The sequence below is a fragment of the Homalodisca vitripennis genome, chromosome 4 (assembly GCF_021130785.1).
Source record: "Homalodisca vitripennis isolate AUS2020 chromosome 4, UT_GWSS_2.1, whole genome shotgun sequence".
Classification (NCBI taxonomy): domain Eukaryota; kingdom Metazoa; phylum Arthropoda; class Insecta; order Hemiptera; family Cicadellidae; genus Homalodisca; species Homalodisca vitripennis.
Window position 1 is genome coordinate 119,465,319 of NC_060210.1, and position 24,784 is coordinate 119,490,102.

Consider the following 24,784-nt stretch of genomic DNA (forward strand, 5'->3'; position numbering starts at 1 on the left):
CCCACACTATAAGGTAAGTAGAAAGGTTATAAAATTACTACATGTTAAGACTCCAGATCTGGAAAATTTTGCCGTGTTAGAGTACAGCAGGCGTACAAAAAAATGCTGTATACCCATTTAAGGATTATGAATTTCTCAGAAGTGGGTTAGTACAAAATCTGTTTTAAATGGTTTTGTTTCCAACAACTCACCAAACGTTGATCTTTCTCCTGTAATAACAGAGATACAAGTTTTGCACAAACGTTGTGAATAAGTGCTGGCTTAAAAATTGCTATTGAAAGTGGCTGGCAAATACCCATGCAAAATTACAATACTAAACACTAAGCTGTTTACTAATTATGAGTGTTAAGTGAAACTCACATGAACACCATATTGCATAGGTTTTAATGGGCTCTACTAGTTTGCGTAATATTTAACGTTTTGTGCACACACTGCAGATAGTATAAAAAATTAGTTTTTTACTCATTTATTTCAAAATCTCTTGATTTTATTCAAAATAAGAAATGCTAAAAATAATAATGACTGGTATTAACAACATTTGTTTTACTTTTGTGTGAAAAGCTTTCAAATTGAAAACAAAATTTTAACTCCTTTTAGAGATTTTATCAATTAAATAACAACTGTGAAAGGCTTAAGATGCAATAAACAAACAAGCACTTGCTCAAACAAATTGAACTCTACAAAAGGAATTTTAAAACTGTGATGTAGCAACCTGTTCACAACTGAGCAAAAATGTGAGAGCTTACAAGAAAAAGTTATTAATAAAACAGCAAACTTAGAAAACCTACATATTTGCCATGTTAATTCTATTTGCATAGATGCCTGGCTGCTGTTTATAAAGACAAAAGATGAAAGCATTAAATCTGTAGTTTCTAATCTGTTTTTTCCTCAAATTTTGATATTTCAGCATCATTATTTTTCCATGTGTATTGTTTAACATATGCATTAAGATCATTACAAAATAATTGTTGTGTTCAATAATACATAAGACATAGCATTAATTAATATAAAATACAATCCACACAAATATTATCAATAAACACACTCAGTTTTGTTTTAAATACAAAAATTAAGACACAGTGGTATTTACATTGGTCTTGATAGACTACAAGATATTTTGCAATCAAGCTTTCAATTGGCCCACTTAATTTCAAATTATTCAACAAAGACCAATATAAGGTTCAATTCAAATTTTAAGTTATTCGAATCAGTTAGTTTAAATACTAATGAATTAAAATAATAATGTTAACAATATTCATTTTTAAATTTCATTTATTGATCTTCATATTGTTTACAATTTAAAGTTAACTTACTAAATGATTTGTCACCTAAAACTTTGGTTGGTTTACTGACAAGATTATCATCTTCTTCTCAAAAGAAAAAAACAGATTGGAAACAAAGTAAGCGTGAAGAAAAAGGATGAGAATGAAGAGAGAACTCCACAAAGACAGACAGTGTAACCTGGACAAGTAAGCAGCAGCTGCTAGAGGCCGGAACACTTACCCTCACCTAAAACACAATGTAAGCTTCCAAATCTGGACTCAGAAGAGATAATAGACTGTGCTTCACTTTCACATCATTTACTTGGAGGATACATAAAGTTAGGAAATATCTTGTGTCAAAAATCACCAAATAAGACAGGAAACCTGTTTAATTTAAATAGTCAGCCTCCAAGTTATTGGAGCTTGAGCCTACAAGCATGAGTTTAGGAATAATTAAAGGTGTTTATTGTAGCTTATTGTTGAACAAGATGTTTTAAACTTTCAAATCGGTAATATGTTTCTCGGAAAAGCCCATTTTCATATCTCTTGATCTTAGTTTATACAAACAATTAACACTCATAAAAGGAGAGACATAAATCATTACAGTTGAATTAAATATATATGAATGAAAATTACTGTCAGTAAATAAATTCCAAATGCTCAATAATGTTTGATATTATAATTTATTTGAAAATGTTCACCCTCAAATGACAAATGCCTGATAGCTTCAAGGTAAACATCATTGAATCAACTCTTATATATTTAAGACGTGAAAGTTTTCACATCCAGAGACCTGAGAGTGTGCTGTTTGCAAAGCTTACAAAGAGTATTATGTTTCCATGGATGCTTACCTCCTCCCCGTTGGCCGTGTCTGTGGTTTTCTCTGGGTACACTCCAGCTCTCAAAAACGAAGCCTTCCACGAATCCACCTCATCCTGTGTCTCACAGCTCAACTCCAGCTGCTTGTAGTCCTGCACACAAGATAATTCTGTGTCAAAATAAGAGTTGGGTGATTGTCCTAAATAGTTTTAACAATATTTTGTAATAAAATGTTAAAAAATTAAAGAAAAGAAAGATTACCCAAGAGAGAAATAGACAGAGTTAAAGTAACCTGATTTCTAAATTCAGTCAGACCAACACTACTATTTGACTCTTCGAGTTCAATATTACTATTGGATTAAGCTATTATGTAATTATTTGATATATGTACACTATATCAATTTGTGTTTTACCTGAGAGAAAAATTGGTTGGCTACAGTTATAAAAACAATCCACTTTTCATTGACATGTATTTATACAGACTACCTAGTTTGTTTTCTTTACTTGAATTATTATTAAATATCATTATCTTTTTAACAGTACTGAATGAAGTTACTTCATAATCAAAGCATAAGCATCAGGACTACCACATTGAATTTATACTGTTTAAGACATGGTAGAAATCAAATATTTGGCATCAAACATAATTTTTAAACATAATCAACAATAATAATAAAGTAATAATCAGAACAATACTGAACTATTTGGGTAAGCGGTACAACAGAGTGTTTTTAGGCTTTTTATGCACATTCGAGAAATGTTCATAATATGTCAATGATCTGTAATGGCTTGAAAAGATCATTGAAGAAAATCAGTAACATTAGATAATTTTAAGGTGAAGGAGCAAAGGGCTAAGAGTTTAAAGAGAATTCCAAAAAACTTCAACTGTACTGACAAAGCTTACAAAAATCTGACAAATAACAGTCAGACATATGTGGTAGTGTCTATATTGACAAGGAAATGCATGTAAACTATCCAAGTACAATCTGTATCTAGACTCTGTTACCTTGTAAACGTTCCGGCCCTCTGGGTTGAAGAGAGCGAAGGTGTGTCTCCTGGACATGAAGCCCTGCTCCACGTCTCGGAGCTTGAGCCCATCCAGCGGCAGCATGTACTTCTTCTCTCTCTCCTGTACAAGAAGTGTGCATCACTTTAATTCACATCCAAAATATTTGCTTGGTTGATCCTATTTTACTTGTTAACATGAACATATAACCTTCTCCCGCTCAAAACGGCCAATATCGGGCAGCTTCGCTCATCCCGTCTCCTGTATTAGCGGCCTAAATTGCCCAGTACTACCCAGTGAGATTTGCTATTATTTTTCTCTGTATTGTGCTACAACCTAGCGGATGTCTGTAAGTATTTTGATTATCCGATAAACATAGCATCATTTATCAGCTATCCTATATTTTATATGCTTTACTTTTAGATGATAAATAAGGTTTGTTTCATGGTTATGTGAACATGGCGGATTCAAGCCCTTGATTAAGAGAATTTGATCAAAGACTTGAGAGAATTGATTATTTTATACACACAATTTATTTGTGTGATATGAAAAAGATATTTCAAGTACTTAAGTGATTATTAAAAATTAAAAAAAGGAAATGAATGATGCGTATGCTGGCACCATGGCACACACTGTATTGCAGTTGAAACACTTATAGCTGATTTTCATCATTAGTCAAGAATCATCATGAAAAATGTATAGGCTGCACACTATTAAATAATGTGCAAGTTATAAAAGATCAGCGACAGAGAGATCATCTGCATTTTCATAAAACAATTTTACAAAACGAAAACAACATGTTTCTCGGTGGTGTCTTTTAAATATAAGATGTTAATATCAGTAAATTTAATGTTTTGTTAACAAAATTCTTAATATGTTTGTTATTTTTACAACAAAGATAAGAAAGCTTAATATCCAGGGAATATCTCAAGAACTTTAGCTACTTGAAATCTTGGAAGTGAACTTCATTTCTACATAAGCAAAATTAAAGTCGATGATAGTGCATGTCACTCCATGTAATTTGCATTAATGTTAGTGAAGCTTGTCACTGAGGGGGATATCTTAAGAACGAATTGAGTTATAGACTTGAAATTTTGCATAAAACTTTGAAATATTGATAATATGGTGAAATTTTATCTTAAAACACCAAAGATGGTTATGGAGCAACTTATTTCAAGAATGTGTAAGCGTATTTTATCTGTAAACACAAATATTCTATCAGTGATCATTATGAATTAAAGAGATATGTGCAAAATTCTTTGTGTAAAAAGGAAGAATATTTTTGTTAATAAAGAATCACATGCAAAAACATGCTAAAATGTGACAGCTGTGCATAAATATAATTACACCATCACTTATATTGTTACTATATTCAATTCTCCATTTAAATAAAAAAATTGAATATTGAAAGGTTTAGTTTTTTTTTTTTCTCTTTGACTAACTACATTTTCACTGACAACTCTTCTTTAGTACTGAAGAATATACAGCTTCTATTTAGGGACGAGATCGATTTGAATATATATTGAGTTTACTGAAGGTAGGTCTGGCACACAGACAAGTCAATTCCACAACGTAGGAATGTCTGCACATTGTCCTGAACGGCGTCAAAAAAAACTTCAAACCAAGAATAGTATTTCACTTATCAAATCAAATCTTCTTTTTTCATCAGTAATACAAGAATACATTGAATGTTGTCCAGTCTTAAAATGACGATAAGTCTAAATTGCAGGACTAAAATTCCAACTTAATCTTCAATTAGATAAATCTAAACTTGTGCCATAATAAATGTTACCATGAGGCAAAATTTGCTTCAAACTAAAGGCCTAAAATTTATTTGGCTGAACACTTTCACTGTACCTAAGAAGAATGTGAGAATTCGTATTGTGATAAGTGAACATTTTTTACAATTTGAACTACTTGAAGAAAAAAAATAGGTTTGAGTTAAAATAATCCAAGAATTTACCATACAATAGCCTATATTTATCAATAGGCTATATTGGGGATCAATAGCAACCAGAAACTCAAAATAATATGAAATATATCAACTTGAATGAGAGTTGTGCCTGTACATACCTCTTCATCTTTGAACCAGGAGATGTTCTCGGAAGTGAGGACAAACCAGTAGTCTCGAGAGCCTCCCTTCATTATCCCCAAGTTGTGGATACACATCCAGCCCTTGCGTATCACCTGGTTTCCCAGCTTGCGGCCCGTCTTGTTGGTGTTCTCGGACGACTGCTGTGCACTGCAACACATCTCACACTCACAGCCTCTCTCTCGTGACAGTGCAAGGTGCAAGCTTGCATGTCACATTATTGCAAGGAAAAAGTTTCTTCAATTTAACCCTTGGGGAACTTTAAACCGTGGGTACCAACTATGCAATTTTCAGGAGTTATAAAATATGCTAAAATTATTTAACAGCAGTATAGATTATGTGAAGTCGCCATGGCTTCTTTATAATTAGATTCTAGTTATTATACAAATATTCCTTGAATATCAATAACATGTTTTTTATGATTACTTCGCCAAAGCACTTTGCCAAATAATCAGATTGCTGGCAAACTTGAGATGGTTCTATATTCCCCAGTCTATCCACCAAATTGAAAGCATTCTCATCAGAATCCTGCCGCTAGTGGAGGAGGGGCATTACTGTCCATTTGCCCATGGAACTCAGTTAATATTGTAGCTAAGTCTGGGCCTGTTAGACAAGGACTACCTGAACATCGGCTTAGAGCCAGAAGACATTTGGTTAATTGATTATTAGTTTGATACACAACTATGAATTAAACTCTACGGTGAACAAGTACATGATCATTGGCTCATCAGCAGGATTACCTTATGGTGAGTTTACAGTTATCAATCTGATACCGATCAAACTCTACGGTAGACAAGTACATGATCATTGGCCCACCAGCAGGATTAACCTATGATGAGTTTAATCAATCCGAAAAGCTGATTCGTGAGCTAGGTCTTAAACTGTTGTAGTAAAGATCAATGTTCAAAAATGCTTTTACTCCTTCTCATTATCCATCGATTTTACATTATGCTGATTGTTTGACAATAGCAAAAGAGCTTTTTGTAAAGCTTTAACAACTCATTTTTTATGAACAGTAAAGTATTTTACATTAATCTATTTAGAAATATATTTTGAACTTGTTATGTATTGTTGTGTGAAAATTATCATTTATTTTCTTTTTAATTACATGACAACATCAAGTCTAGTTGAGAAAAGCTCATTACCACCGATCCCAAAGGGTTAAAATTGAAACAAAGTACCAGATAGAATATCTACTGACGTTCCTTAGAATATATAGTCAATTCTATTAAATGTAATGGACTTTATAAGCAGTGAAGTAAATATTTGCAATATTAACTTAGAGAGCATTATGTAATACAATTATGCTTTAAATATAAAACTGAATTTTAAAGCAGCATGGTTTGCAAATAATATACAAATATTATGAAAACCAAATCTGGTTCTTCAAAGAAATCTGAAAAAATATTGTCTCCTGAACACAAAATAAACTATGCAACAAAAAATTAACATTCTTGACTTTGTGATGACCAAATGTGCATAAATAAAAGACAATTTTTACAACTTGACACAGTAAAATTTTCTGTACATCAAATAATGACAAATAACAGAGAGACAAGGAAGCGACTACAAAGTGAACCAGAAGCTCATTACATAAAAACATTACTGCTCACTGGACAAGCTAGGGAGGTAACAGACCAAAATATTATCGTTTAACAAGCAATAAGCCTCAAAACATAATTTACTCTAATTTTATTATTTGAATCATTAACTGATACAGACATACACTTGTGCTCAACAATATTAGATGGTATTAAAGAACGTCTTACAAAACATACACTGTTACCTTTAGGTGTTTCCAATAAAATAAAGTTTAAAAACCTCAACATTTCTTTAAAATCTTACAAAAATTATGATTCCTTATTATTCTAAAATAATATAAAAAGGAATTAAATGTATAATAAATTCTGTTTACAGAAAAAATGAAAAGTTTTAGAGAGCAATGAGTGACCAGCTTCAGAAAGAAAATGATGACAGTTTGAAAAGTAAAAAAGAAATAACCAAAGTAAAAAATCTACATTGGTGATGGACCCACACAGAATAGTCTCTGTATAAAGGATAAGTGTTTGTACATGTATTAAATTTATGTAACATTCAAATATATATGCAAAAATAAAAAATAAAGTAAAATATTTACAGCAATATTGATTATAAGTAAAAATTATTTTTGGGTAAAGACCAATTGTAACAAATACAAAAAAATGTGGTGAGTAAAGAAAACCTCCTGTCTCTTGAGATCAGTTTCCAAAGCAATGTCAGTACTTAAGAAGTGAGTAAAAAAGCCCACATTTTAAACAGCTATATTTATAATTTTTGTGTCAGATCCACACAAAAACTGAACAATGGCCATGAGTTGAATTATTGAAAATTCACACAAAAAAGACAATACTAGTCAACGCAGAAAAGACAAAACAAATCATTGTTGACTCACAAAAATAAAAAAATTGGGACAATTCACAACTCATTAAGAACAAACAATGTAGGAAAAAATTCTCAAGAGCAATTGGGACCAAAAATGGGAAACACATAGAATAAACAAGTTGAATTATTAAAACCTCACGCAGAATAAATAACTGGAGTAATTGAAAACTCATTAATAGGAACAAATAATATGATTGAGAACTTATACAGAATGAAATCAAATCATTCGCAGAAAACTCATGCAGAAGTAACAATCTACTCGAACATGATTTGACAGGAAAAGCAGGTTTGCTTTTTCAAAATAGAAAAATGAATGCTCTTGAGAAACAGACATTCAGAATAGAATTCACCAATCACCTACTTAGTCAACCCAGAAGTAGTCAACTTACAGGTTGACAAAGCACACAATCTCTATGAAATATATTTTTACATATTATACCAGGTGTCCTGAAATTACCTATGCTCCCCCTCGCTATTACCTTTTGAAAAGAAATATATTAACAAACATCAATGGGAGGATCATTATAAGATTAAGAAAAATCATGGTTTTTTGTATATATAAGGAATGCAAACACCTATATTAATCGGGGTAAGTTCCGATGTATAAATGAAGAGTCCGCGGAAAAAAGGATAAGAGCACTTTTTTCAATGTTGAGTTTTCCATGGCACAGAGTGCCTTTATATAAAGAGGAAGTTGAAACAATTAGGTTTGCTGCAAAAAAGATGAATGTCTTCAGATTACAGCCAATATTAGATATGGCATACAATATAAAAAGGATAAGAGTCATTTTGTAGATGACAGCACTGCTTATTTCAACCATATCAGTTGCTCTACTGTTGTGGTTAGTTTGACATTGATACATATTGCTCTTGCTACATATTGTAAGTGTGGAATAAACAACTCCTATCAACTGACAACCTGTTCTTCTTCTTCTTCTTCTTTTACAAGGTCCTTTAACATCAGTGAGTTCTCATAAATCCCAAAAACCAAGTCTTGTAACAATCCCACCATGTATATCGGTTGATGTACGTATTTCTGTTCAAAAGTTAACACAAAGGGTGGGGTGGGACTTGGTATACCTGAAATATCGATTTTCTTCTCAATATCACTCATCTTCCAAGTTGGAAAACTTAACCCTATTCCTGTCCAATGTCCCTACAGAAATTAAGTCTTCTGCTCTCATCTTAAGTTAAAGCCTTCTCTTCCCAAAAAAACTTCTTGAATTATTATATCTGTTGAGCAAGGCTTACTGACAGAATTTCTATACCCATCAAGTAGGTAATAACAGCAGGATACAACAGGTGCGTTTGTTTCACATGTGTAGTAAAAATGTGCGGCTTAAACACAAGAAATACAACTCATTTTTGCATGTTAAGTTAACAAGCAATGTATGATAACACCAAACTGTTCACCAGGCCCTACTGGAAGACAGACAAAACTTTCCATACCAGTACAACATAGGCAAATTTTTATTTTTCTTCCAACAGAAATTGTATTATCCAAAATAATTTCCTACTGGAGTAGTTACTATTATTCTCAATGCCAGTTTAGTTGGATTTAAAGTACCTTAAGTGTTATCTGTTTTTTTAAATGGTTGGTTTTATCAAACATGTTATGTCCATGTATGTACCGATATAAGCAGTTCTACAGAATTGATTACACTAATCTTTTTAATCAATGAAATCTTTTACACATTCTTTTTTTTAATAAACTATAATTTTAGCTAGAATTATATACATAAAGCAACTGCAATAACTTAAAAATTATTCAAAAGACATATTTTTATGTATGGCTTATAACCAATAATATTGTATGTAATATTTTCTATAAATAATTTAAGTTTTCTTCGATTTAATTAATATCTCTTACTTTAATTGATAAATCCTATTTTTGAGTCTTCTCAAATGTTTATTACTCTCTCCAAACGTTTAAACTATCTTGTTTAATAATAAAACTGAACCGACCTGTTTTTTATACATTTTATACCCACATTTAGTAATTTTATTAACTTGATTTATTTAATATAAATGTAAGCTACTTCTACACAATGTATGCACATTAAAACATGCTATTAATCTGTATTTACAACATTTAAGATTGAGATATTCTCATTACAAAGTGCTCCCGGTGTGTTAGTTGGACATGAAGATCAAGTGAGAAGTGACTCAATCAGAGGTTGTATGATTAGAAGAATAATCTTCAATTGTATCTCTAAATCTAAACACCATCATCAATTTCTGTGTGTGTTAGTGAAGAAACCACCCTAGAGATCTAAAGCAAGAAGACACAATGAAAAGCATTTTGGTGATATTGACACAAACTGGGTTGACACCCCTTTAACTTCATTTAGATGACTATGTTACTAGTATCAGTCTATGTGCACTGGAATCTAAATATCTATTGATATGTGCACTAAATAACTATTGAATAACTAATCTTAACTTTGTTTCTTCCATCTGATTATTCACAATGTTCATTGTCTTTCAAGAAACTTTCCACAATGAACACCAAATGATGAAATTCTGTAGTAAAAGAAAAGGAGAGCCACTGCTATTTAAAAAATTTACGTTTCCTCCGTACGCTTTCTTTAACATCTCATTGGTCTCATGTTGATTTTTTCATTAAAATGAAGAATTTGATGTTAACATTTCAAGACATCGATTCAAAATCTAGTAAATGAACATGGTCTTTTATAAAAAAATCAGAAGCTTTCCATGGCAGTAATGGAAGAATGATAGTTGACTTTACGCAATAGGGCTAATGATTCCAGGAACAGCTTTGCTCTGTTTCAATAACAAAGGAAAAATAAAGTGATTCCTCACTTCCTTAACCTTATTAAAAATAAAATTAAAAGCAAAAGCTTTACAGAAAGTTTATCACCCTAGATTAGCACACAAAACACTCATTTCTAAACATTTTATTTTATTTTGCAAATTTTCCCAAAATGGAAAGGAACATGGGGCACATCTTTGCAAACGTAACTTTCAATTTTCAACCAATGAGTTCAATTAAAAACCGATTTAATAGCAGTCCACAAGAAGGGGTTTCATAATCCCATATAAAATAACAGGCAGTTTAGTTAACATTTGATATTTTGTGTTTTGGCTTAAAAAAGCAAACAGTGTGCACAGTTATCACTTATTTACTCTCACCAAAAGAAGCCACTGGGCAATATATCAGCATTTACTGTGGCTTGTGTACAATTTTATCAGTGAGTTTCACTTAGGTGTGCTTGCTGCTTCTGCATCAACTGTCTTAACCAACTGTCTGGCCTTTTCAAACACAATATTCCAAAAATATCAATAAAAGTTATGTAAAATATACATTGCAACAAATTTTACTAATAAAAAATTACTCATATGATTTAAATTAAACTTCATCTTCCCTGAATTTCACAAAATTATTTGTCATTTTAATAGAAGCCAAGTGTAACTAAGAGATTTTAATGATTAATACTATAATTTATTTATTGGCTAAACTCATTAAACATTCTTGTTATTGTCATAATATTGCTGGAAGCCATGCCTGTTGCTGGCAATGGACAAAGCCAGTTGTATGAAAGCAAAAGCCAGTGTTAAAGAGCCAAAGCCGTTCAACAGATCTCTTCTAACCAAGATTCACAAGACAAAGACAGTGGAGAAGGATCCAAGTGGAAAAGTGCAGGAGTAATTAAAAGAAATTGAACATAACCAATTTTTAGAAAAATTAAGATTTTCCATTGTAAAAGAAAATGATTTATCCTTGTTAGTTTGGCAAACTCTGCACACATTTTCATGTTTAATTACATGCAATGTGTGTTAGTGATTAGTGGTAACTAAAGTTACCTACGGCCAAAGTAAGTGTTAATACTGTAATCAAAACTAAAAACATTTTTTGACCCGAAATGTATATAAATCTGTCACTACTACTCCCCCAATCCAACACCTAACCACAGCAATTTCCTGTACAGAGCTTCACTGTTCATTAATTGCAATTTAAAATTTTGTGAAACATTTCCAATTATACCAAATATGTTATGGCTTCATTCGCATTATAAATATGTTTCAAATTCATTCAATTGGAATGTGAAAATAATCCAACCTATCATAAAGCCATAAAGACCTGTTTTGATCTTACAGGTCTTTATGGCTGTTAGGATTAGTGAGTATTGCGTTTTAAATAATATATAATATCATTTATAAGATGGATAATTACTAAATTACGAACATTTATTTTATAACTTTTTAAATTTTAATCAAAAAGCGTTCTTGCATAATAAATAACCACAGCAATAAATTAATAAAGCCGATTGAACATTAATCTTCACATTCAAATATGAAATTTTAAATGAATTAAACTAAATAATTTAAATAAATGGACCAGGTAAATAATTTTGTAGTTGTTATGACTAAATGAACAATGAGCAAATGTTATTTTTCTGATTTTATTGTTCGTTGTAATTATTAATAAGAAAAATGTTTCTTTTTTACTAATACTTTATGTGAACTTCTAACACATTCTAAACAGTACATTATTATTATTAATGTATATTGATAATTAAATTATTGTAATCCATTAAAAAAAACCTTATATCAAACAAATTATAACTTATTTATGTCATACTATATCAGATATTAAAAAAACTGTTACAAATTAATTATTATACATTTCTCTACTCTTAGAATTTTCACTATTTCCTGTTTAAAAATCATTGTTCACTTACAAACAGTCCTTTTCCTACCGTGTTTAATATTGATCCTTTAAAAGTTTACTTAAAATAAAATTGTGATCACCGTTTTTATTTCTGAGGTTTAAAATTTAAATGAGACATAAAACCATTACAATAACCAGCTGTTAATTTCTTGCACTTAACTTTCTTAGATCAGGTGTGATATTAATTATCCTTTATGCAAACATGACTTAACTTCTGGTGTCAATAAATAAATAAACAAAAATAGTGCATTAGTAATAAGCTGGTGTTTGAAAATCTGCCCTGTCACCATTGTGCTCTTCACAGTTATACAAAAGTTGATATTAACAATGTTCTGAAACTTCAATAAGCTGCCTGCCATTTTGGTCAACCTTTTGAGGTCGGGTTAGTGACATTGTATTCTACTAATGAAGACTTATAATTTGGTATGCTACTTGACCTGTGCTCCTGTTAAAATTTTTCCTCTGACTCCTTGTGGGTCATTCTGGAAACATAGCAATCCACTGAATACACGTTAAAATAGTTTTCCATAGTCACTAACATCATGTAAAGTTTTGAAGCTCTATCTGTAATGGTTGAAGTAATATTAACCCTCTGAGTGGCGGTACTTTTTTCTCCAAGTGGCAGGATATTTTTACTGATTTCGTATGTTCGCAAAAGGAAATTTATATAAAATACTGTAAATTATATGAGTATGACATATCATATATCAAGTTAAACTACATAACACATAGAATAGAATGGTAATAATATGAAACATTTACCTTGGATAAGTGTAAAAAACCCATGGGTTGAATTCCAAAAATAAAAATTCAATTTTTGTTGTTTTATGTTAGGCTGAGTAAATGTTACTAAATTTAATTTTTTACACAAATCCAAAATAGCCATTTTGTTTAAAATTTAATTCTGAACAAGAATATATACATAGTTTATATGTATTTATTCCTAAAAAAAATTACACTAATTGCTGATCAAAACTTTTATGTACACATTTTTTTACTGCATTTTAGTCAGTATCAGAGCCTACATCATTCTTCCCCTTTCTTCCTGGTGAGAGAGGCCTACAGTAATGTTCGATGTAAGAGAAACACTCCCTATGAACCCCAAAGTTACAAGCTGGGCACCAGAAGTGACTTTTGCCCTTTTTTTGTCTTTCACTACTGCCTGGTAAATGAGCAATCCGGTGAGGAAGATCTCCACTTGGTCCAGGAGGTAGTATAGTAGGTGGATGAACTGTTTGTAAGGGTTCCACTAGTGCCAGTGTATCTAAATACTATATCAAATGAAAGTTTGGAATCTGGTCTATCTAACCATACCTAATATATAGCATTTAGGTTGCGGCAAAACATCGGAAATACCGGAACAAAAGAGGCTTGCGTTAATAGACGCTGCAGCGTCTTTCACCACTCGGAGGGTTAAGCTGCCTCGGGACTTGACTGGCATTCTGTATATACTTGTTTAGAACTTGTAAGATTTTGTAATAATCAAGTTATATGACTTAGTGCAGATTTCTTAACTAGTATTTTTAGATCAACCAAACAAGTATCAAATACTAAAATCACCAAAGGAGTAATTAAAATATTAATGTTGATAGTACATAAAGTCTGTACAATGGTACTACATGGATAATTGCACTGATTAAAGATGATGTTTTGAATGTACCATAATTGAATATAATGGTAGTATGATAGAAAAATACCAAACACATTATCGGTAATCGATTTAAAACATTACAGTACAGTAAAACCCCAGATAACTGAAATAAAGAGGTAGTGGCCTCCATTTAGGATAATCAATTTTATGCTTAACTCAATTACGTCTAAAAAATCTATGAGAAATGGAAGCGTAGGGGAAATGAATTACGTACAAACGATTTCTCTAAGTTATAGTTTAGAAATAGTAGCAGGAGCAGAGGAGATGACTAATAGCATCGGTGTGGGTCGGCTGGTGTAGCAGTTAGTGAGGGTGCATCATCTCAAAGACACGTTATTTGCCCTGTCCAGGGTTGGCGCAGTAATCTAATTTGCTCGGTTATTTATATACACATTATCACTCATGGAACCGCTTCTGTTAACCTGAGTTTGGTTAACCGGGATTTTATTGTATTTCCATCCTAGTCAATTTCTATTTTTTATCCCTTAACTGTAAATTTTACCACCAATCTGTTACGCAATCATACCGTGCATTAATTATGAAGTCTTAAATTATTGTTTTAAGTGATTTTGATATCATCAAGTTTTAGTTACAATATTAAATTAAACATGTCCATCCTACCCTACAACTGAGAGAGAGATATAGAGAATTGTGAGTGAAAACAACAAAATTCCCATGCAAAAAATATATATCAATGAAGTATTAGAAAATCAACAAGCAGTAAAACAACAAAAAATATCATGAGTAGATTCCTAAATAGTCTAAACCACACCCACACAATGTCTAGACTAGACAGGCGTAAGGCCAACTTGACTCATCACGGTTTATTAATTACAGTTAAATATTAATCTCCTTAACACTATTCAGACTGTAGAACTACAAAAAAATAAAAGCCGAAAAGCAGTTCCACTTTGTTCAGCCGTCAAAACTGGGTTGTCAGAACAACTGAGACAGATTCCAGGGTTACATCACATGAGAACAACATCCAACAACAATACATCGGCAGACACAAGCGCCAGACATCACCAAAGCACGGGTCTCCACTCAAATATGGAAAAGCTCACTGCAACAATATTCAAAATTTCCAAGATCTTATTCTTTTGAAAACTGACATTATATACTAGAGATGTGCGAGTTTGATTTCTGCATCTAATTTACTAATATCGGTATAACCATATTAGATTCTTTAATCAATATGGAGTTAAAAAATCAGGGCATGTCCAGAAAAGTAAATAAAATGCCGGATATGGAAGTCGTTCTCCCTCAACTGGCAAGAGACTGGTGTGCAATTACAACATATGTACAGTATCCAAAATATTACACATAAAATAGAACTTTGTAATAAGGACTCTTGAACTGATTTCAAGGAAGGAGAAACCGAGTCAAGTTTTTGTAGTTACACAAACAGTACTAATTTTAGTTTTTCCAAGATTTTTATTTCAGTCTGTAATTTTATAGATAAATATATATATATATATATATATATATATATATATATATATATATATATATATATATATATACATACATGATATATGATTTGTATAGATTCATATACTTGGGTGTTGTATACCCAAATATATTGTCTAGAAAAAAAATCTGATAATTATATTAACTCTTTAAATTATAAACAAGGTGAATCTTGTTTAGCCATAAAAGTGCAAATCTCACCCTAACTACATTCCCATACATATTACCTTTTTTCCCTTTAAAAACAACATTAAACAAATTTTAATTTTAATTCCAAGTTGACCCACAAGTTATGTTTCTCAAGTAATAACACTTATTTTCCAAAACACAGATCTAGAGTTATGTAAATGACGATAAACTACTATGCATTTATTTTATTGTTAACTGTTATTTTTGGTTAATTAAAAATACTTTAAGTCAGTCCTTTGTCCTTTAAATTTATTAAAAGTTATATTGCGTAACTTTGTGCTCAACTCAACATGGACAAATTCGACACAAAATTCAGACCATCTGTACTCGCACACCTCTAGTTTTTTACTTTAACCAAAAATTAATACTTACCAGCAATGGATCTATTTTACATAGCATTGCCAACTCACCATACTATGTTGGTATTAACAAAAGCTTGAGTGAGGTCATATTAGAGAAAACCAAATTATTCACAATCTAGGAATGAGTAATACTTTAGTGCAGAAATAAATTCTGAGGTCTCAAATTAAATTGAATACACTCTGGAAGCAAGATTAGAGCAACAACGGAAATGTAGAAACAATACTAAATCTTACGTAGCACAACTGACGTGACCGATAATAGATTTCATACTAGACAATACTACATGGGAAAACAACCCAGTTAACAGTGGAATTAGAACCAATTTACACAACATTTATAACACTAAACCACATTATGAAATAAAAATTTGGTTACGATAAATATAAAGAGTACAATATTACATAAAGGGACGACACCATGTATTATCGAATGCATGAAGATGACATATTTAACTATTAGGGTTATATCAGCCAATGGACTACATGAAAAGAGGATACTAAAGTTATACACATTTGTACATGAAAGCTATAACTATAAACAGTTTGAACAAATACAGCTTTATCAGCCAATGTACAAGAAAGTGAGGATAATATTGTGATGACATACTTCAAGATAACAGCTTTAACAAATAAACCTTTATCATCCAATACATTTTTGTAAAGAAGAAAATTCTACAGAATCTGTTGACTTATAAAATTCAGTAAATGGTTGTTAACTGCCACCAATAATGAAGATAGTTTTTCTAAGTTCCGTTCGATAATATTTCACTGAATATGTCATCAAATGGGTGGAATATTTTACTGAGTTATATGAGGCTATTTCACCAAATAGGTGTATCAAGATATAACAAAAACTTACTGTAGATATTGTACAGTAGTAACAAATGAATGTAATTCTACTCAATTAAAGAGATACTCATTTTAACTATACTTTTCAGCAATTACAAAGATATTGAATAATATAGAAATAATCCTTGTCCACAAAAGAATGTTGATATGTTATTAATTATTGTAGCTGGTCCGCTTTCATGAATCGACTCAATATCACATAATGATAAAAAGATGAAACATTAATTGGTGGAAATGAAACAACTTCCATCCATAAAATATTTCTTTCCTCCATCAAACGAGTGTTACATATCATTGAATGAAGATGGTAGTCTTTCATAGAACAAGGATGATGTATCAATAATAAAGATGGTAGTTTGTAACTATTTTTCAATCAAACGACAATCTCTAAGTGAAAAATACTCTTCAGACGTCAGACAGGGATTGTGTTTTCTATCACTAAGTGTAGACACTAAATACCAAAATTAGACGACTATACGGTTTTTGTGTTTATGTAGATGATGGCGTTCTTGTATCAATTAAAAATAGTGTATTGTTAATTGGAAATGATATCCTTCGATCAAATAAACATGATACACTACAAAGTGGAGATGAAAGTCTTGCGTGATTCACTAAATAGAAAATATACTTTTCTATTAGGGAAGGATGATAAATCAATAACAGGATATGATAATCTATACAATGGTTAATATGGCAGAGATGACAATCTTCAATAAATCATGGATGACGTATGCATCACTAAGTGGAGACCATGTGCTTCCATCACTGGTGAGATTTTAGAGATTATCCACTAAACACAAATGACACTTGGATTGTACTGTGCCACCAAGTACTGTACCACCAACTGATGAAACTATTCCACAAGGATGTCACTAAGTGCAGTGTATTATGTTCAGGTCATTTTAACTATGTCGCACTGAATGTGTTGGCAAATAAAAGCAACACAAATACATAAGCAAATAAACAACAATAGTGGAGAGAATAATGCATCAACTAAACAGTGATGTAGTTTTTTAAAATTTAGTTACATATCAAAATGTTCAATATAGTTTGAAATACAAGAACATATTACACAATCTTCAGACATTATCTTTACAAACCACAATGATACAACGTAATACTATCAAGTTTCGGAAATATAACGTTTTTGGAACAGAATCAGTAAACCTGATTACTTTATAATATATTAGTAGTTTCTTACTTTAATAATGAAGTTGAACTGATAATGCTGAGTGTTCAATCAACACAGAATATAAGTATAACTTATAAATAACTTGTAAAAGAAAAGAGGAAAAATTGTTGCCATTGATGACACTTGAGAAAAAACTATTTCTGATATTTGGCTCCAAGTGAAGTGTTAAATTCGAGTAGATCTAGAGCCTCCTGAGTTAAGATGTGTTTGGAACGAAAATATGTTTAGAGAACAGATGAACACAAGACAACAAAACAAAACAAGAAAGAAAACGATTGGTTGTGTGTACATACCTCGGTGAGCGGCCAGGACTAGACATGAACGTGTTGGGGGTGTGGCACACTATGGAATGTAACGTAAGCATTCAATAATCAATTAGTACGGTTAGTCAAGACCTTGGCTTACCTATTTTGGCTGAAATGGTCGGCGCCCCTGCAAACAAACCTCATGTTAATTGACAATCTGACTCTAAAGACAAGGGCCTGCACTTTTAGCGTGTGCCACTCACCCCACACCCAACGAGGCCAACATAGTCATCATACAACCCTCTCTAGTGGAAATATTTAGAAAAAGTATAACCAAAAAAACTACATGGAATTGATCCAGATCAGTTCAAGACCGAGATTTATATATGTAGGAGTTGATCACTGTAACAGAAATCAAATATACTTTATTCATTATCTTCATAATTTTTTCCATATTTTAATTATTGTTTCGTCTACATAGAAGTTACAACACAGAATTAACACATTTTTTTACAAAATTCAGAGATTTGATAGTAAAATTGACAGTAAAAGATGATCTATCATTTTTATTTTGACTGTACCACTGAAAAGCTTTTTTACTGACTTTTTTTTACTAAAAGGCACGTAAACATGATTCAAACTTGTTCAGTAACGTTTTTAAATGACATATACGCTTGATTCTTTAACACACATTTTTTTCAATGGGGAAACTTTACAATCAAATTATAATTCATATCTCAACACATTGATTCTGATATCAACTTGATAATTAATAGGGATGTGCGAATAGTTATAAATTAGAGCTTTACTTCTTCTGTTATTAAAATGCTTGATCTAACTCAGTCTAAATAAACATTACAAAATAATTGACAACATAATTATTTGACAAATATAATAAAAAATACAGCTCGCACACCCTTATGCTTAAAGATTTGTTACTTTCCAGTCATTCTGATGAAAACTTTACAATTTACCAAATTAGTGTTTTTGTTTAAATTGCAATAAAATGTAATTGAGATTAATATCATAATTATTTTTATGCTGCAATATTAGTCGAGTAAACATTTTCTCTGTAAATATATTATATTCAATTATTTACTATTACTTAATAGTTTGAGGCTATTTTTCATCCTAATGGAGATATTAAATGTGTTCTTAGATGGTCTATTTTAGGTTAAAATGCAGAGACTAAATTGTGTGGGTGTGTGAAAGGAAAGCCTACACTGCGTCAAATTTCAGCGAGATCTCAAAAGAGAACATAACGTTCAAGAACAGAAAATAGCACAACAGAAATTATTGAAATATGAAAAATGCTCAACAAAGAAATGAATACAGGATGATTGATATCTTACAGTCTAAATTAAGACAATCAGGAAGTGACCTTATATAAGATATGCTATTTTATAATTTTAATTTTAATTAATGAATCTTGGTTGTTACAGTATAAATTACATAATATGTAAATACTTTTTAAAGGGATAATTTTATAAGTTTTTATAATATAAAACTTGTAAGCAAAAGAATATAATTAAATTACGTAATAAGCATTGATTCTCAAATTTTTAAAAGTCTTCAATTTTTATGAAAACAAAATAATATTGCCCTTTAAGTAGTCTTTTACTTTTAGTAATCTTTCATAAATCATAAATAAACAGTATTACATATCTGCTTTATCAGTTACTTTAGATTTTTAAACTGTAGCAGTTGGTTTAAATATAGTAAAAATGTAATATTCAAGTAAGGTTTTTATTAAAATTAAGTTCATGGTTCCCAGAATAGTACTGTTCTGAGCAAACTTTGACCACATAAAGGGGCTCCTCCCATCCCAAACGTACCAATTTCGATGCATCAATTATATTATTAATACTATATTTGAACTGTTATACAATATTACAACAGTTACTGTGTAACTTCCATCAAACAGGAAGCAAATTTTATAGCAGCCAGTTCAATCTGATATAATGAGGAAAAACAACGAGCAATGAAAATTGCTCCCACTGCACAATGCTCAACTTGCAGGACCACATAAACTCCGCTAAGACCAGTACTATTCAGGAAACTTCTGGACACCCCTTAAAAAATTTGTAAAATTAAATTAAACATGGACTATGCGCTGATATAATATTACAAATAAATGATCAAGTTTCACAAGAATAGTTACATACCACCGTCTTGAGCTTCTGTGCGAATCAAAAAAATTGTGCCTTTTAGTGTACTTAACATTTGGAGTATACTCACTGGAACAAACCAAAACAACATTTGTACAGAAAGATAACAACTTGAAAGTGTGCACGCCCCAACATGCGCGCAAGCCCCGGTGATGTGCGCAATACACTTGCGACTGCGTGTGACAGACGTGACAAAATGCAAGAATGTCAGTTGTACCCACACATTCTCCAATATTTCTTTTATTCATTTTCTCTTAGTGAAATGGCCACTTCTAATATCAAAATGAGTCTGCTTTGCCAAAATTTCAAAACATGAAGCCTGATGTCTAATTTGTAAACTGTTCCAAGCCAAATAATGAAAGTCGTCAACTTTTTAAGTACACAATGTTGGAAAAAGTTTAATATTTGTAATTATTACTATAGTAAGTAGTGAGATGACTTTGCTAAACTTTTTAAATCTAAATAATATTTTATTATATTGGTTTTTATCAAATTAATGCATGTTTACAACCGATTACTTCTTAGTGATTAAGATTAAGTATAATCAGTCTATGAAGTAAGCAAGCTGTACTGTCTGGTACATGGATTGAGAGAGTTGCTGAGAGGTGTCAAGAGTAGAGAATGAAAACGTTACATAATGGCACAGTCATATCTTAAATGTGTTCACTTCTTAGAAAGATTTCTTTTTTTACCTGTTCACAAGATATTGTGGCAAGTATTTGATTTAGTAGAGGGTATTGTGTTTTTATCGAAGAGACTGCTGAGGTTTTCAATATTTCCAAAAACCTATGGGTCCATGAGGTGCCATAACAATACAAATCTGTAACTAAAATAATTCTAAAAATAAAATATAGTATCTATGTGTTGTTTTACTTGTATTCTGCTCATTTTGAACAAATATATATTTATGGTTTTATGGAGTACAATTCATAAATAACTTTTTAATAATTGAAATGTAAATGTCAATCTGTGGTTTCATTTGTTTACTGTGCTTCTTGTCATCTTGACTTTCAGTGTTATCTGATCCCGATAGCTTATCTGAGTGTTCTGTGGTCAGAACAGCTTAGTAAAGCATCAACAATGGTTCCGTGCAGTAGCCTTCACTGACTCCTGGCGTCCATTACACGAATGCGGTACGTTAAATCTAATACTGTCAATTAGTTTTTCAAGTTATATATGTGTTTGATTGTTGATTACATGAGCTGTTAAAATATTAATATTATTAATTTAATTCCTTTACCCAGCAAGGATCACTTCTGGCTGGTTTATACCTCCCAGTTGAACCCACCACTGGGCATAGCAAAATCCGATATGTCACTTAAATCTGGGCAACCTTATGGATGTTCAGGAGCAGCACATCACTAACCGCAAATGTTGAGACACCGGTAACGAGATTCACGTTATTAACCTATTGCAATCATTATCCTGAACAAAACAATATAAGGTTTTAGGGGTTAAAAATTACAAATAATGAAATTTAGAATATTAAAAGTGGAACTACTTTTATTGCAAGACAGTAGTTTATGGTATGGTTAGGTAAATTTACAATATTTGTTTGTTTAGTCAAGTTCCGTTTCCTAGCTAGCAGTAATGACCGGAGATATTCGTGATCAGATGCTCTAGAATTTAATCTTTTAGTAATAGATACTATCTCGAGGGATGTTATATATATGTCACCGAAGGTGCTGCTGTAGCGTGCTGATGGCCAGAGGCACTTGTGTCAGGCTGATATGAACTACTATTGTTAGAAGGTCTAAATTAACAAAACAACCCTTTATTTGTGTCAAATATCCCTGATTTCAGCGTTATCGTTATTTTACGTATCCAAAGATGGCATAACAGCTGAAGTCAGCAGCAGCCGATACCTCGTTGATTTACAATCATAACAAGACCACATGATGCCTACAGAACAATGAACTATTACTTTACGAGATAAAAGTAGTTCTACTTTTAATGTTCTATAACTTTGTTATTTATGATTGTCACCCCTTGAAACCTTATATTGTTTTGTTCAGGAGGATGATAGCAATAGGTTAATAATGCAAAACTCATCTTTTACTATTCTAGCCATTAAGTTTACAATGACATAGTTTTTAAATTCTTCTTATGAGTAACCAATATGGCAGCAAGAAAAAGGCAAAATACATGAATTTTTAAACAAACTCCGAACAATTATATGACATTTAAACATATGGCATATTAGCACATACAGCTTAACTACCCCCAACATCATCTTTTGATGACTTTTATCATAAACTGCTATGAAACCCAACTTAATCCCTTAACAACTGTAGACATGTACAGTACTACTGAGCCATCACCGCAGCTGAATGGGAGAGCGTTCAATGTTAGATCATGGATGTCAGCACACTGTTTCAGCAACTGCTCAAATAATGTTCTCGAATAAAAAACTGTTTCTTTACCTAAACTTTAGTTCAAAATTAACTGGATATATTATACTGTTATAACAATCTCTGGGAACAAAAGAGCTGATGCCCTGACCAACTTGGACTCAACGTCCAATATGATGGGACCTCAACCATTCTGTAGCATTTCTAGGTGTGAACTCTTTGGGGCTGTTTCGAAATGAGTTCAAGCTGAACATGAGAGAAGGTGAAGGCTGCATCCGGGTCTGAGAATGAGCAAAATGGTTCTACAGTCACCTTCCCCTAGGGTGGTGTCGGCCTCATGGTGCTTACAGGGTGTGTAAAAGGTCTCTAAAGCTTGCTTATGGGGAGTGTGAAAGGCCCCTTAGGCTTAAGTGCATGGCAATAGACCGCCCCATAAAAAAAGAAAAAAAGAATATCCATCATTTCCGACAACCAGGCGTTTTTGTTGTCTCACTGTAAACTGAGTTCTTCAAGAAATCATCTTATTTCACTTTCTTTATTGTCACTATCAGCCATAATTACCTCACACTCTAAAATAAACAAATCATGAAAACTGTTGCACAACAAAACATACACAGTTGTAATTAATTGTGATTGGACGTAAGCTAATATTTTGATGTAAACATGTGCTTATGACAGAGCACCATAGTTGTAAACCAGGTTGAGACACTTGTCAAGCAGCATTTCAATCATCGTATTATTGAAAATATCACCAGGGAGCAGTCAATTTTCCTTAGGCAGGAGGAAATAAACAATAACCAGCTGTGTCTAAAAACGTTTTATCATGAGAGTAGCAGAGAGGACACAACGCGTTGGAACATGTGAACACGAGAGTAGCATAGGAGGCACTTGGCTTGTCATATTGCTCAGCAATTAACGGGTTAATAAATAATATATGATAATGTATCATAGAAGAAGATATTTCGAGAAAATTTCATCTTTAGACTTAAGTTTTGCTTGAAACTTTATTACTACATACACAAAAGAAAGTTTCGTGATGGTGCATGACCAATTCTGGAATTTGGCTGAGCGTCATTTGAAGACTATCAATTAGTAGACTGACACATATTCTATTTTGTCTGCCGAGAGGATGTAAAACTTCTTTTCTGTATGTCTGTCCACAAGACATCTTAAGAATAAAACGAGCTATAGACTTGAAATTTCACGTGCAAGCTCACAGAATTCTGACACATAGTGAGTGGCACTCCTACCTTGAACTAGAGTATCAGAATACTGGGATTAAAGTTCATTCTATCTAAAAATTTGACTAAAATTTTTTTTTAATTATACACATTTGACTGTATGTCTATAAACTTGGTAGGCTACACAATTTATATAAAACCTATTGTTTAAGAATTGAAAAAAGAAATTTTTAAAATAGAATCACTTTCTATTTTGCCAGTTATATGTTGTGACAATAATCATACGTGAAAATCAACTATAATTGTTACAAAATCATAAAAAATAAATGAAATATTTACTTTACTATATTAGTTGAACATAATGTAGTAATTGAATTAAAAATGGTTTATATTACTTTTTGGGTAGTAAATTAAATTTTATTACTTAATTCTAGTAAGTCACAAAAAATAACTAACTATTTCACAGCCTAAGAAAGCTGCAACATACAATATTTTGGCTTTGCAGAACTTCAAAAAGTTTTATTTAAAAATTATGAGATAAAATGAAAAGATATGCATTTTGACAGTGTGAACCTTATGAAACCATTTTGTGTAAAAGCACTAAATAGCAATTTATATAAGTTATTTTTATTTTCACTTTAAAAAATATATTTACATTGATATTGTTTGTTATTGGAACACAAAATCCCGTATCGCATAATAAGTTTACTGGTAAATAATTATGATGACAAAGTCACACATATATAAAGGGTAGAAAAGAATATAAAAAGATAACTCTTTAAACTTTTTTGTAAAATGGTTTAATTTAAACTGAGTTACTGAAACGAGGTAGG

General features: G+C 31.5%; 1 protein-coding gene across 17 annotated transcripts in view; it reads right to left on the bottom strand.

The window, feature by feature from the left end:
• LOC124360027 (dynamin) overlaps positions 1-24,784 on the bottom strand; it is a 102,497-nt gene that overhangs the window by 29,282 nt on the left and 48,431 nt on the right. For 6 of the 17 annotated variants that reach the window (XM_046813259.1, XM_046813273.1, XM_046813258.1 and 3 more), the window contains exons 11-16: positions 20,417-20,488; positions 5,161-5,329; positions 3,088-3,210; positions 2,114-2,233; positions 1,504-1,509; positions 192-209 (exon numbers count right to left, since the gene is read on the bottom strand). In XM_046813259.1, the coding sequence (XP_046669215.1) occupies positions 192-209; positions 1,504-1,509; positions 2,114-2,233; positions 3,088-3,210; positions 5,161-5,329; positions 20,417-20,488 (508 nt within the window). Of the gene's footprint in view, positions 1-191; positions 210-1,503; positions 1,510-2,113; positions 2,234-3,087; positions 3,211-5,160; positions 5,330-18,411; positions 18,439-20,416; positions 20,489-24,784 lie in introns of all 17 variants that reach the window. The other 11 variants (XM_046813268.1, XM_046813271.1, XM_046813270.1 and 8 more) reach the window with 6 other exon arrangements.